The following is a 14,433-nucleotide window of genomic DNA, read 5'->3' on the forward strand; positions in this document are numbered from 1 at the left end:
TTTCTTTGCACATTTTCATAGTCATTTAGTCTTGGTTTCTTTGCGCTTCCTATGTACTGCATTCCAAAACGACTTCTATTGCCGTATTCCTGTCCTTTCCTGAACAGTTTTGTAGTTTCTTCTTTCGTCGCTCGTTAGAAATAATTCTTGTATTTCACGCCTTTATACATAAAGAGCCATGATTACGTCTGTCGCCTTTACTTTAGGCACAGAAAGTCTCCAGAGACACCACCCATATATCAAGTGACAGTTTAGTGTTGTATTTACTAGCGTGGTCCTACTATTTGCTTTATTTGCAAATAGTATTTGTTTCTGGTTCAAGTTAGTATCGAAAACCTTGGATTACTGATTTGTTATGTCACCTTGACAAGGCGTGGGGGGGCATGAGGGGGTGGGGGGTGCGGGGGACATGGGGGCCGTGGGGGGCATGAGGATCGTGGGGGCCGTGGGGGGCATGAGGATCGTGGGGGCCGTGGGGGGCATGGGGGGCGTGTGGGGCGCCGCCCCTGGGACCGACCCCCATCCTGATGCCTTCCTCCCGGATTTTGCCCCGACACCGAAATTAACGAGACTGGCTAAAGAGTCCAGAAAGTTACCTGGGTGAGCCCATTCCTGTTCTGAACAAGAAATAAACTTTCTTTTAGGACCTTATAATTGAAAGGCCCCCAAAGAATGGCCACACAGCCTCTATCCTGTCTAGCTCCCTTCTCCATCCGTACTGAATTAAATTCATCTTTATTTTGAAGTAGCACTGAATTACTGCATACGTGCTATTCAATTTCGTGTCGTTCGTACATCTTTGTGATATGCTTCTCAGTTTCTTACCACTCTCCAAGATGTTCCTCAGCTTTTATGGTTCTGACGTACAATACTAAGATATGTCTTTACCATGTTATGGTGAATGTGAGAGCATGCATGATACACTCAAGCCATTTCGGTATTGTTCTGACGACATTATCAGCACATATCTTCCAGTAGGACAACGCTCTGTTACTGCGCCATTAAGCTCCTCTCCTGCTCTCATTTTACAGTGGCGCACCGGAACAGCTTCAGTTATGGTATGGTGGCGAACTAAATTGTAAAATAAACAGTGTGTGCCGAGTGGACGGTTATGGCAGACTCGTGGCTGCAGGGAACGCGTTCCCCGTTGTGCAGCCGACCTGTCGTAAGGGCGGGATTTCTTTGAAACGGGCATCGCCTCACTCGTCACTACAGCACTGCTTCCTGTGGCGCTCGCCCAGAAACTTTGCGTATGCTGGACAGGGTAACCGTGCTGAGCTGCCGCAGCAGTGTCCAGGGGTCGTCCAACACGGTCTGCCACCTCGTGTACAGCACGACAGATGTTTGACCTCAGGGTGCAGGCAGAGTGTCGTTACTCACCACGAGTGTTACACAGCTCCATCCCTCCATGAGGAGCCTGGCTTCGTTATCAGCAGCATACTGAACGTTACCCATTTTGTCGTTCATGTTTAGGGGAGTTTTCGTTTGTTGAGGATAAACTGAAATGTGGAGGATGTACCCAACCCAGTCTTCTATTGCCTCTGCAACTCTGTAATTACGTTACGTACCAGCAAGACCACGTGCATCACACACTGTCTTATACAGCTCCACTACCGCTGACGTACCTTACCTCACCTCACCTGGCCATGACACACAGGGGCACACTGCTATGTCATGTTGTGTCAAACTGCAGCCCAAGATACCCCCACCTGTTCCGTAATGGAGCAATAAAACTTGCTAGATAATTCACCTGGGAAGTGCCTGGCAGAGGGTTCATTGAACCACATTCACACTAATACCCTATTACTCCACTCTCGCACAGAGCGCCGAAAAAACTATCACTTATATCTCTCCGTGCGATCTCTGATTTCCCTTATTTTATTGTGATGATCGTTTCTCCCTAAGTAGGTCGGCGTCAACAGAATATTTTCGTATTCGGCGTAGACAGTTGGTGAATGAAATTACGTGAGAAGGTCTCGCCGCAACGAGAAACGCCCTTTCTTTTAATGTCTCCCACTCCAAATCCTGTATCACACGCACAACACTCTTTGCCCTTTCTCTCGGCAGTACAAAACGTGCTTCTCTTCTTTGAACTTTCTCTACGTCCTCCGTTAATCCTACCTGGTAACGGTCCCACACTGTGCAGCAGTACTCCAAAAGAGGACGCACAACCGTAGTGTGGGCAGTCTCCTTAGTAGATCTGTTGCATCTTCCAAGTATTCCGCCAATAAAACACACTCTTTGGTGTGCCTTCCCCGCAACGTTTTTTGTGTGTACGTAATTGTAAGTCTTACGTATGTAGTTAAATTTACGGGCTTCACATCTTACACTGAAGTCCGTGCTACATTTCGAGCTTCTGCAAAAGATCGCCAATCTTGCCAATTTTGCGTTCGTTTAAATTTGCAAAAACAGACATAATGTCTTATGGGATAACAGCAATCAGTGATTTTATAATGTTGCATAAAATCCGTCTTGATTGCAAAAACATTTTTTTTTGTTTTATTATTCATATGACCGGTTTCGGTTCATTCGGAACCATCTTCAGATCTGTAAAAATAATTATACTAATTTACCATTCCACGGAAGCAAATGTTTTTCATCCTATCTAATCAACATCAAATGCACCAGAACGTACCTGATATTTCACTTACAGGAGTAACCCGTCCAAATCCAGCAACTTTCACATGTTACGTCACATAAAATTGGTTGGCAGAGTGCACGTCATTTATATTAATTGTAGCACTATTACCGACAGTTGGCGTCTGGTACATTTGTTACATTCCATTTATACATACTGTATTCAGCAGATCTTTTTTATATTAAAAATATTGGGATAAAATATGTAGATGTCAAAGTTAAAATCTGTACTTGTCAGGATTAAAAAACAGTAAAATTATCATTTTTATACGATCTAAAAGCATAGGGCGATTTATATATCTATGGTGCTGGTGTGAACTTGTTTTCCTCTACGGTCTGCTTCCGTGGTTCCCGCCATTTTGGTGTTGTGCCGCGGTGCGCTCAGTCGTCTGATGTCCATCGCCGCGGGCAAGAGGGCCGCACAGGAGGGCCACGTCAACGACGCCAGGCGCTGCACGCGTCTTCCGGCTTCTCCACCGCGCACCATCTCTCATCCCTCGGCCTGGATCTCCACACGCAACGGTTGTCATCTTAGTAGGTCGGCATAAATGCTAAAATAGGCGTTATGATTGAATTCGTTTTGTTCATTGAGGATTAAATCCGGATCTTTATTTTTTGTGGGTGTATATTTCGATCTCTTCAAAAATGTTAAGAAAACGCCCCTTATGAGCTCTATGCAGGATTTCTAAATTATTTTCAATATTCGTGACTGAGTGCTTTATCGCAGCCATATGCGCCCCAAAAGCTGTTTTGTTTTGAGAGTAGGTGTGCTCCCTGAATCTGGTTTCAAAGTTCCTACCAGTCTGTCCTATATATTGTTTACAGCAGTCATTACATTTGATCTTATATACACCTGAATCCTGAAATTTATTCCTACTATTACATATTCTATGCCGGAGCTTCAATTTTAACGTGTTATTTGCTCGGAACCCTATTTTAACGTCAGATTTACGAAAGCATCTTTCAATTTTGTCTGCAATTCTTCCATTGTAAGTGAGAGCTACATATTTTTTCTTGTGAAGTGCCCAGACGTTGCTCAGCTTGCAGGGCAGTCACAGCACCCACGTACAGTCTTAACCTAAACGTTACTGCCCTCGGGGAACTGTACAGTGAGTGGAATACACCCACTTCTTCTGAGGCCGGCAGCACTTCATTAACTCGGCGTGTTCTCCCAGGTGGACAACGCCCACTTTGTCTCTGGCCGGGTTACACAGCGCCACACTCTTATGCACGCCCCAGTTCTCCTGTGCAGCGACAAGCATCACCAGTTGGGTACCATGTTTCGGCGAAACGTAAGCTGTGGAAACATCTAGTGTTTGATGAGGCAACGGTGAACCGTGGAAAATTAATCCTGCTGTTTCTGCAGCGCTTCTTAGAAGTTCAATGGGACATTTTCTTCTGTTCTTCCAGCACGGCAATGCACCTTAATTCATTACTGCGTCACAGAGATGCAGAAACCCAGATTCACTTCAGCGGCATAATCTGCGACATAGGACATCACGTCACTCTGTTTTTCATTGTTAGCACCCCCTTGGCAGCTCCTCTCAGAGGTCCAAATGCAGAACCAATCCGGATGTCGACACAGATATCGGCATGACGCTTTTTCAATTATTCGTTCCTTGTTCGGAGGGCGCCAGTGTCTTACTCATCTCTGCTGTCAGTAAAAGCAGTAAGCGGTGCGACATTTGCAGTTTAAAGGCACGCACTGTTTTCTTACACACCACTGGACCACCTCTACTGTTCTAGTGCCTCTCGCAAGAGGAGTGTTGGGTGGTGTTTTGTACGCAGCATCTTCGTGTTTCAGAAGACTACCTCCGCAAGATCGCTTCGGAAGTGGCCACACCCTGAGTTCACGTCATCGTCCTGCAGTGTGTTTTGTGTTAAGATATCTGCCATATTTCTGCTGCACGTGAACAAGTAAACAAGAGATAAAATCCATCAGTATGAAGATCCATAGCGATTAACACTTTGATCTCGGGCTTGACATGTTGTCGTTTAGTACTCGAGGTACAAGATTAAACTGAAACACAGTTGGGTAATCAGTTAGGCGTGTCATACCTTACGGCGGAGCGGTGCAGTAGCGAGGGTGCTGTTGACGCAGCCACGATACAATAACAGCGTCGATTCATTTATTCTCATTTCGTGTAAACATCCCCTCGACACCAGAGCGGCAGAGAGCCTTCGTCACCGCGAGCTGCTGGATGCTTGTCTGGACACGGCCACAGGGGCAGAGGGGCGCAGCTTAGGTGGACACGTAGTGTACGTACAGGGAGAAAGAACCACCTGGGACTGAACCACATACACTGTGTTCAGTTCCAACAAAAAGGCGTTCCATCCAGTTTCCTCCGATAACCTTCATCATTAAAATTCTGCAACCAGCATCACTCCACAAACTCCAAAACATGACCGAATAATTGTTTTCATCTTACTTTAGAACTGAGTGTTGTCATGGGATACCATTTAAAGCACAAAAAAATAGTGAAAATCATGTTAATGCTGGAAAACATGGAAAATACTCAGGCCAATGGCACGGTAAGGTCAGTAAGCCCCTGGACACAGTAGTTTGGTTTCTGCAGCTCTCAGAAGATGGCGTCACCACTAAATGTGAAGGCCTTGTCGTACAGAAGACAGTACACTCACGTCACGGGGTGGCAGTCTGACGTCATGAGTGGCCTTCACGTTCTTCGTGGATGTCACGCTCTCGACAGCGAACTTCTGGAAGCGATTTAGGTCACTTCATGAAGCTGGCAGCATGTCGACCAAAACGATTCCCGTCAAACCAGTAAGGAGACACTCCTCATTGCTGTGTAGGCCGTGCTCTCAGAAAAGCTTTATTTAATGCCGAACAGCATTATCATTTGTTAAGCCACCTTCAAATGTCATACGTGTCGCGGCTAAAATTATTTGATGGACGTAAACAGTCTTAGAAATAAACGTCGAGAACACAATTTATTCTTTGGGCTAACGAAATCTTCCGTTAATAAGGATGACGAAGTTTTCGTCTCACGGTTACATAAATACTTATATTTCCAGACATATCCTACGACGACTTTTACTGCGGATTTGTTCATACAAAATAGCAGTTTCTGTGGCGGGAGCATTTGGTACTGTTTCCTGCTGTCTTTCATGCAATTGTCAAAAATGGTTCAAATGGCTCTGAGCACTATGGGACTTGACATCTAAGGTCATCAGTCCCCTAGAACTTAGAACTACTTAAACCTAACTAACCTAAGTACATCACACACATCCGTGCCCGAGGCAGGATTCGAACCTGTGACCGTAGCGGTCACGCGGTTCCAGACTGAAGCGCCTGGAATCGCTCGGCCACAATGCAACTGTCAAATCTTCTAGCGGAGCGTCAGTTTGTCGTTGTGGCCGTACAGCTGACACAGTTCGTAGTTTCTCTCCTAATGCTTACACTCGTACGGTACTGGTCAGATGACACGTGGCCACTGCAGACTATCCACAAAACGCGAGTGTCATGTTTGGCCAGCCCTACTGTCCAGTCTCCAACTCCCTCTCAGTAGACGTCAGCCACCTGCCACCAGAGTACCCGTGGTACACCAGCACAACTGTGTGGCAGTCTGTCGCCACAGTCCTCCGTTTGTCCATTCAGCACGTCGTCAAACCGCCTGCTCTGGTTCGCAGTCTTTAATTCCTCCTACATCCGCTGCTTGCACCTTTTACGTTCCACCCTTAAATCTATTAAACTTTTTTTCGGTTCCTCGGAGAGGATGGTTGTGTACGCGTGTTTAGCGACGTATAACTTCTCGTAATTAGAGAGCTCCTTGAAGCTTGTCGTGTATGTTTTAAAAGGTTCATCCAGGGTCTGGAACGTACTCAGCATCGAATTTTAATATTACTGGCATTTAAAAAAGAATGCAATATTAAATTTATTGCTTTTACTGGTGGAAAGCTTCTAAAATGATAAAATGATGCATAGAAAATTTTTACTTGTGGATAACAAAATTATACATTCCGCCAACCAGCATCAGACCGACGAGAACGTAGGCCGACGGCATTGTTTAGAGGCCAGTGATCGATCTAAAAATTAGGCAGTTTGCGTAAGTACGCTGCTCGGATACTGATAAGAAAGACCGGTAAAAGAGATCTCAGGGATGCTGAAATAAAAATTTTCTAAAGTAGTAGCCAACTGAACACAAATTTCTAAAATGTGGCATAATAATTTGATAAGTGGAATTAATGATAAAGGAAAGTACATTCTTAATTAAAACATGGCTTTTGAAATTAAATTAGCGTAATTATTTGCCAAACGTCACAGAGCAACACTTACATTTTCGATTTTCGAAACAGCCATCGAAAACCAACGAGAGAGAGAGAGAGAGAAAGAGGGCTCACAGATCCTGCTTTTATGTTCAAATGTGTGTCAAATCTTATGGGACTTAACTGCTAAGGTCATCAGTCCCTAAGCTTACACACTACTTACACACTACTTAACCTAAATTATCCTAAGGACAAACACACACACCCATGCCCGTGGGAGGAGTCGAACCTCCGCCGGGACCAGCCGCACAGTCCATGACTGCAGCGCCTCAGACCGCTCGGCTAATCCCGCGCGGCCCTGCTTTCATGTAATCCGAAAACCAATTACGGCGAGTGCCTTCAACTTGCTTTACAGTTTCGATAGATAAACATTTCTCTGGAACTTTGCCTACCAGAACAGCAAAAAAATACATCCCTTACATCAAATCGTGACCTTTTTTTTACTTTACAGATTTACTTACGCAGAAAAATATAAATGTTGTGTCTAGACAAGACAGCCTAGACACAATGAGAGGAAGCCGAAAGGCACGCGCTTAAACTCACGCAGGCTGGCGTGAGGTCTGAAACAGGATACGTAATGAATGCTATAAAGAAAAGTACGTACCTGCTGGAATACTTAACTTTATTTAATCCATAATTGTAGAACATCGCTCTTGATGATACATGCTTCACAATATTAATTATCAAAGCTATGGCGCCTTGCTAGGTCGTAGCAAATGTAGCTGAAGGCTATGCTAACTATCGTCTCGGCAAATGAGAGCGTATTTGTCAGTGAACCATTGCTATGAACGTCGGCTGTACAACTGGGGCGAGTGCTAGCACGTCTCTCTAGACCTGCCGTGTGGTGGCGCTCGGTCTGCTATCACTGACAGTGGCGACACGTGGGTCCGTCGGATACTAGCGGACCGCGGCCGATTTAAAAGCTAGCAAGTGTGGTGTCTGGCGGTGACACCACAATAAATTCTTAGTGTATTATAGCCTTAATTAAAAAATTGGGGCACAGTCTATTAAGTATTCAAAAAAGCAACATTTCAGAAAGCACTACAGTTCTCGATTTTCTCCAGGCACTGAAGCCCCGGCCACTATATTGCTCTCCAGTGTTTAGATCAACACACCCATCGATATTACTAATCTCATCCTCAACTGGAAATTCTCTCTCCAGTGCGACGCGCCGCATTACTTAGCGACATTATGTTGTCATCGGCCGCATGTAATAACAACGTATTTTCGTCCACATAACTAATTTATTCATTAGGTTGAATATAAGCGCAAATAGCTTTCCTCCATCCCATAAACTTAGATCTGTATAACCCTCAATATATTGGACCACATGAACAGTCCCCTCATTTAAATGTGAAATCAGCTATTACAAGCAATTCATTAAAATTTATAACTACCTCTAGCACCTCGGCAAATCTGGTGGTTTCACACAAGTTCGAGAAAGTTTACTTTTTTAATTTCATTCCTTTCTGTGTGAAGCAAATATTACGTCCCACGGTAGGGCTTCAGTTACGTGCATGAGTATTATTTCATAGCATCCACTGTTATAAAACCTTCTCAGGGTCGGAAAGTAAAACTTGTGCGTCGCTAACGTGAGATCAAGAAATACCGTACTGCTATTGCCACACAATCATCGCAATGCAATCTCACTTAGTGGTGCACAGACGGTTATACGGTAATGTAGTCTTGATTACTGCATGGCGCACTGCAGTTACCAGAAAAGTAGCTCTGTATTGCTGGATAATGACTTACAGACCACATTTAGATCTTTCTTTTTGTCTTGTTGGTCATCACATCCTGGGCTGGAAGGACCCGGGTGATTCCCCGCAAGCCTGGGATAAGGGTAGGTGCGATACTATGGGATAATAATAACATGTGCAAAATATTAACTTTCAGTGATTTATTTGTATTATTAGGTAAATATAGTTCCAATATCACTTCTAACAACTCAAAAGCTAACTAATGAAAAAAATTTTTTTAAAGAGCAGAAGTTTCAGCTAAGCTGTCAACAACTCGATCCTGAAAGATTCGGTTCCCATTATCCTTGATCAGGTCTAATTTAAATAATCAACGAATTCAGCAGTTCTCCCCCCCAGTAAAGACCTAAATCTCGTCTTAAAGCGCTACAGTGGACTGAAAATCGACTTTCAGAAGTCACTTGCGTCAACGAAATTGTCAGTATTACACAGTAAAGAAACGTACAGGTTGGACAACGTACCGCTGTGCTGTGTCATACTGTGGCAAAAGTTTACATGCACGTCGTACGCAACTTCGCCAGGCGTCAGAACCGCTTCGGGAAAAGCAAATGACGTCCTTTGCAGTTTGGTCCAAGCCGTTTTCGATCGGCGTCTTGTTCCTCTGAGAATATGAACCATTCACGTCTTGTTTCCTCGGTGGAACGTGTTGATCCCAAAGAGTTTCAGACGGTTCATTAAAACTTTTGTCGAAATATTGTAATTCTTTTCACAGAAATTCTCGATAGGCATTTGCAGCAGATGTGAGAGACTTTAATGCGGCAGTAGGAAACCCATTTTTGCTAATTTCATCGAAGTTTTTCGGGTACAAAAAAGCGAGCGTCTTCATTAAATGTTAGTTGCAATTTACAACCTGATCAACAACGCCAACATCTTGGCAAGAATCCGCATTGAAGCTGAAAGATTTCGCCGTCTGGATATATTTCACGATATCTACTTTAACTTGAAGTGCATATATATTTATTAATTTATTGATAATGAGTTTTGACCAAAAGGTAATACTTTTCCTTTTTTTCTTTTTACTTTGAATAATTGCTTTTAACAACTGGATCTTACTTCAATAATAGGACAACTACATTTAGAAACAAATGAACTGCAAGTACTGTCTGCGAGAGGGCATTGATTTAAATCAATGTAGAATGTTCAAAATTTTTGCCGGGCAGATATTCGAACCAAAGTCTCCTGCTTGCCAGCACACGTTTTCCGAAAGAACAGACACCACATATACGAAGTTAAGGCGAAACGGCCAGTGATGTCTTCAGTTCGAATACACACCAGGCTGGAACTCCTACGGGAACCTGCAAGATGTGTAGTCCCTCTCGTTTTCCGTCAGTTGTAGGTGACATATTTTAAAGTGCCTTTATTATTTTTTAGGTTCAACATTATTTAAACACAAAGTGATCTCTAAGAGTAGCAAGTAAAGGAATAAAAGAATGATGTGCTGTAGATTATTTCGGTCTATGTAGTCTACTACACTACATTGTTAGATCTCTTTTGTTGCTCGCTTGCTGGTTGCTGCTTTTGTTGCTAATTTACGCTTACTGATTTGATTTCTGCCGTTATCACTAAAACTGCAGTTAAAGTTTTATTTATTTGTGCTGTGTAAAGAAAGTATTAAAAATACAACAAAGTTTATTTTAAACAGTGTAAGTCCTTTAACCGGAGATATTCCTGGTCAAGTCGGCGATAATTACATCCTACGAAATAACTGCTGCTGAAATAATTACTTCTCGAGGCTGAAACTGTTTCTGACAAGCGCTGCCCTGCACAGTCTAACACTGCCCTTCAGCAGGACGGCAGCCGCCCTTTTATAGTCCCGCTTCGATCCTCCGTGAAAAATTCAACTTGTACATCACGTAACGAGCTTCGCAGTCCCGCCAGCCTAATTTACATCTTTTGATACTTAAATAACACTTCAATTCTGACTACATCATTCTCATCCTCTTCGTGCCGTCAAATATTACAACAATTGCAGATACATACACGCCTGTGCAGTTAGGAAGAGCGAATGTTCCTTCGGAGATGCACGTACGTCCAAAAGAACGTTGCATCGTTCTCCTCGAAAACACAGCCGCTGCAGGATCGCATTCACACGCCAATACCAGGCAGCGACTTTCGATTGAAACGTGCCCCTCCCCTGCTGTATGGGAAACTTACGCAATGTGTCTACCAGCACAGGTTGTGGCGCAGGAACGACGACGTGTGATACGGAAGATCGGGTGTGGCCGTGCGCAGCGCATGGGCGGCTAAAGCGGCGGCGCTGGTGTAAAGCTGGGGACCCGGGTTCGAGTCCCGGCGCTGCAGATATCCTCACTGTCGTCAGTCTATTACACAGCTGACGAGTGTTCCGTACCGGCAGCTGCGAGTACACTCCGTGTATCTCATTACGCCTCCGCTGTGGCCGTTCGTCTGGAGTCGCGCGCATCTCCGAAGCAATGTTGCGTCATACGTCTCAACAGCACTGTGGTGTTGAACCTTGTGTTTCAGGAAGAGAACGAGGTAATCGAAGCAGCAACGCGAATTGAAACAGCTTAACGAATACAGCCACATGGAACCACCAAAACATAACAGAGATAAAAGTGTAACATTCTGTGCGTTGGCAGAGTCAATATATGCGGTGCTTATTTGGCATCCTAAACTAAACATGCACAAATATGTCAGAACAATATCTTAAAACTACGTCGAACAACAACAACAAAAAAATGGCTCTGAGCACTATGGGACTCAACTGCTGAGGTCATTAGTCCCCTAGAACTTAGAACTAGTTAAACCTAACCAACCTAAGGACATCACACACATCCATGCCCGAGGCAGGATTCGAACCTGCGACCGTAGCGGTCTCGCGGTTCCAGACTGCAGCGCCAGAACCGCACGGCCACTTCGGCCGGCTTCGAACAACATATTTACGAATTAAAGACATATTAAATAGACTAGACTACTTTCGCATCTCAGATTGAAGTAGTCTTTTGAAGTAGTCCACAATTCGTACTCCTTCATAGATTCACTTAAATTGAATGCACATTTCCACACCACACCATGATATCAAGTGCCACCCCCATCTACGGTGAAATAATCCATAGGATTGATTTCAGTAAAATTTTACATAATAAGCACACGTACGAATAAAAGCTTCAACAACTTCTACCCATATACGAACTGGCTACCAGCTTCTCACCAGTGAATCTTTCAAACGCATGTGCTTCTTATTTGCGCCAGCATTCAATACCTGCAACGGTCGTTACCCTAATCTTCATCTTTCCACAAAGGTAGCAGCGGGCCTTGACTTATCGTGGTGTTTCTTCAACGGACATAACATTTCTTTTGTATGTGAAAAACCTTAAGGATTCGTTTACAATCCTAGGTAGGCATATGATTTTAGCTCTTGAGAGTAGACGGAGCTCCAGTAATCCCAAACTCAGACGTTTTCAGAATTCTCAGTGACACCTGGACGTGGAAAACTGTATGTGATCTGGCCACTGATTCCTGCTGTGTTCAATATCTGGAAAAAAAATGAGGGCCATCTTCTGGTTCTTCTGGAAATGGAATAATTACTGGCTTACTGGACAACTGTGTCCACGGCACCTTTGGCGGTATTAAAAAAATTTATTAAGTCCGACGTCTGCGTGTTTCTCGATCCAAAATACATCACTCTACATTGTTGATAGCAGCAAATCCCACTTCCCATTCTTTGGTAAACAGGATGCAACAACAATAACATTTCGAAATCCAAAAGCAGAGAACCGGACGGCTTTGCTTGCTCTTATTCATAGATCCTTTGAATGTCAGTTTCTGCTTCAGCAAACAATCAGCACTAGAGTAAAAGATTTCACAAGCGAAATATCTGTTTTTCGTATTACGTTTTCCAACTATGCATGTACAGCTTATGGGGGTGTACCTGGCTTAATGTACTGTCCTGACTGCATACGCAATAACTTCGCACGTTACCTGTGTAAAAGGATTTTGCGTCACGGAAAGCAAACACCTTCAGGGCACACTTGGCAGGCGAGTTCGGCCGGTACTGAATGAACCCACAGTTTTCTCTGAACTTCACTTGGACGATACGATTCTTTGCAGTTATTCACAAATTGCTCTACAACAAATCGAACTGCTGCGAGTTCGCCAAAACATTTTCTGCCATTTCTCGTTTCCTTTTCATCAACTCTGGTGCAGGTCACAATAAACAGAAGAAATCGTGTAGCTCATACAAGCTCGAAATATTTCTATTCCAGTGTCATGAGTGGCCCGTAGCTCGACCAAGTGTTGCGTTTTTGCCTGTGTTCAACACTCGGCTCGTTTAAAGTACAAAAAATACGACGCTCTTCGCAGGACTTGCCACGCATTTACCTAGTACACGTCACATCTCTGGAGCGTTTGTACGTGACTTGTATCAGCTCTCTGTGGCAACCAGAACAACTTTATCGGGCCATCGATCAAGTATGTCGAGTACGCGGAAGGTGGAATTTTATCTTAAGGGACCTTTGCTCGCGCCACAAGGACAGCAGTACGTGGAAAAGTTTGCCGAAGCTTCTGTGCGCTGTAAACTCTTTAGCTGTGTAAGCGTGTTTGATTGTAATTTTTTTTTTGTGTAGCAAATGACGTTGAATGAGTATGAGGCGCGATTTTAAACAAATCAAAATCAAACGAAAAACTAAAATTTTTAACGTCGTGAATAAGGTCGCTGAAGTGTCAGTACTAGCTCTTTGAAGTTAATATACCTCCTACGTGTAACTGGAAGAAACGGGAAAAAGAATAACGAGGTAACAAGTGGCCACAGTGGGATTCAAACCGGGGACCGCTCCCTGAGAAGCGACCGCACCTCACAGCTACTGGCCGTTTGCTGCTTCTGTAACCAGCAGCCGGCAGGTCACTGCCGATAAATGGCGCAGGTGGTTTTATCGGAACCAAAGTCGGGGTCGGAGGTTGCTTAAGAATTCTGATGGAAAGCAGTAAACGTAATTATCACCTATGATTAACGAAGCCCAGTATATGAAATACTCTGGTTATTTATTTGAATAAAAATTTGGTTTTATTCTAAGCTATTTATGTAACTGACGACTGTAAGGTATAATGCAAAACAAAAACGAATGGCATACTGCAAAGTGATAGCACGGCGTCATTAATTTATTAAGCGTTACAAGCCGACATCTTTCGCGAAATTAATGGCAGTCAGTTCAGTAATAAGATAGTCAATGTCTTTCGATTTACGTTCATCGTATACTGCTGTTCGTTTCTTACCGAAAAATGTAATCAAATTACCAGTTCTTTAGTTCCCCTTAGCGTAGCTGAGCTGGATGACGGGGAAGCGTGACTTCATGCTTGACCTGTCTGGTTCTCTGTATCCAGCAGTGTCTACATATTTTGCGTGGCGTGTCAAAGTAGTAGTTGTACTTCCTGTGGCTGAATAGATTTTTTTGGAGAATTTTACACCTTTTCAGTATTGCCGTGACCTTCACTCGAGTGTTTCCAAATGGCACTCGCCGTATAGTTGGTCGCTGCGCTTACTTTGCAGCCTGGCCAGCGGCTGCCGAGCCGCAGGCAGCCTGACACAGGGTGCAGCTGAGCGACACGGGGGATGCAAAGTTCACCGGACTTGGATACGATGTGACGTCATTATGACTTATACACGCTACATCGAAAACGATAGAAACCGTATATCGACTTTTGTGAACTTTCGAGAGGTTGTGACGGGGTAGCGCTGTGCTCTGCGCCATTCGTTTAAATGTGTTTTGCGTTCCTTACGTTTAAATCGTGTATTGTA

General features: G+C 44.0%; 1 protein-coding gene across 1 annotated transcript in view; it reads left to right on the forward strand.

The window, feature by feature from the left end:
* Positions 1-409: 409 nt before the first annotated feature.
* The window catches only part of LOC124553266 (ankyrin repeat domain-containing protein 65-like), a 64,498-nt gene continuing 50,474 nt past the window's right edge, over positions 410-14,433 (forward strand). Inside the window, exon 1 of the mRNA XM_047127151.1 lies at positions 410-600. Coding sequence (XP_046983107.1) covers positions 410-600 — 191 coding nt within the window. The remainder of the gene's footprint in view (positions 601-14,433) is intronic.

This window comes from Schistocerca americana, chromosome 11 (assembly GCF_021461395.2).
Source record: "Schistocerca americana isolate TAMUIC-IGC-003095 chromosome 11, iqSchAmer2.1, whole genome shotgun sequence".
NCBI classification, from domain to species: domain Eukaryota; kingdom Metazoa; phylum Arthropoda; class Insecta; order Orthoptera; family Acrididae; genus Schistocerca; species Schistocerca americana.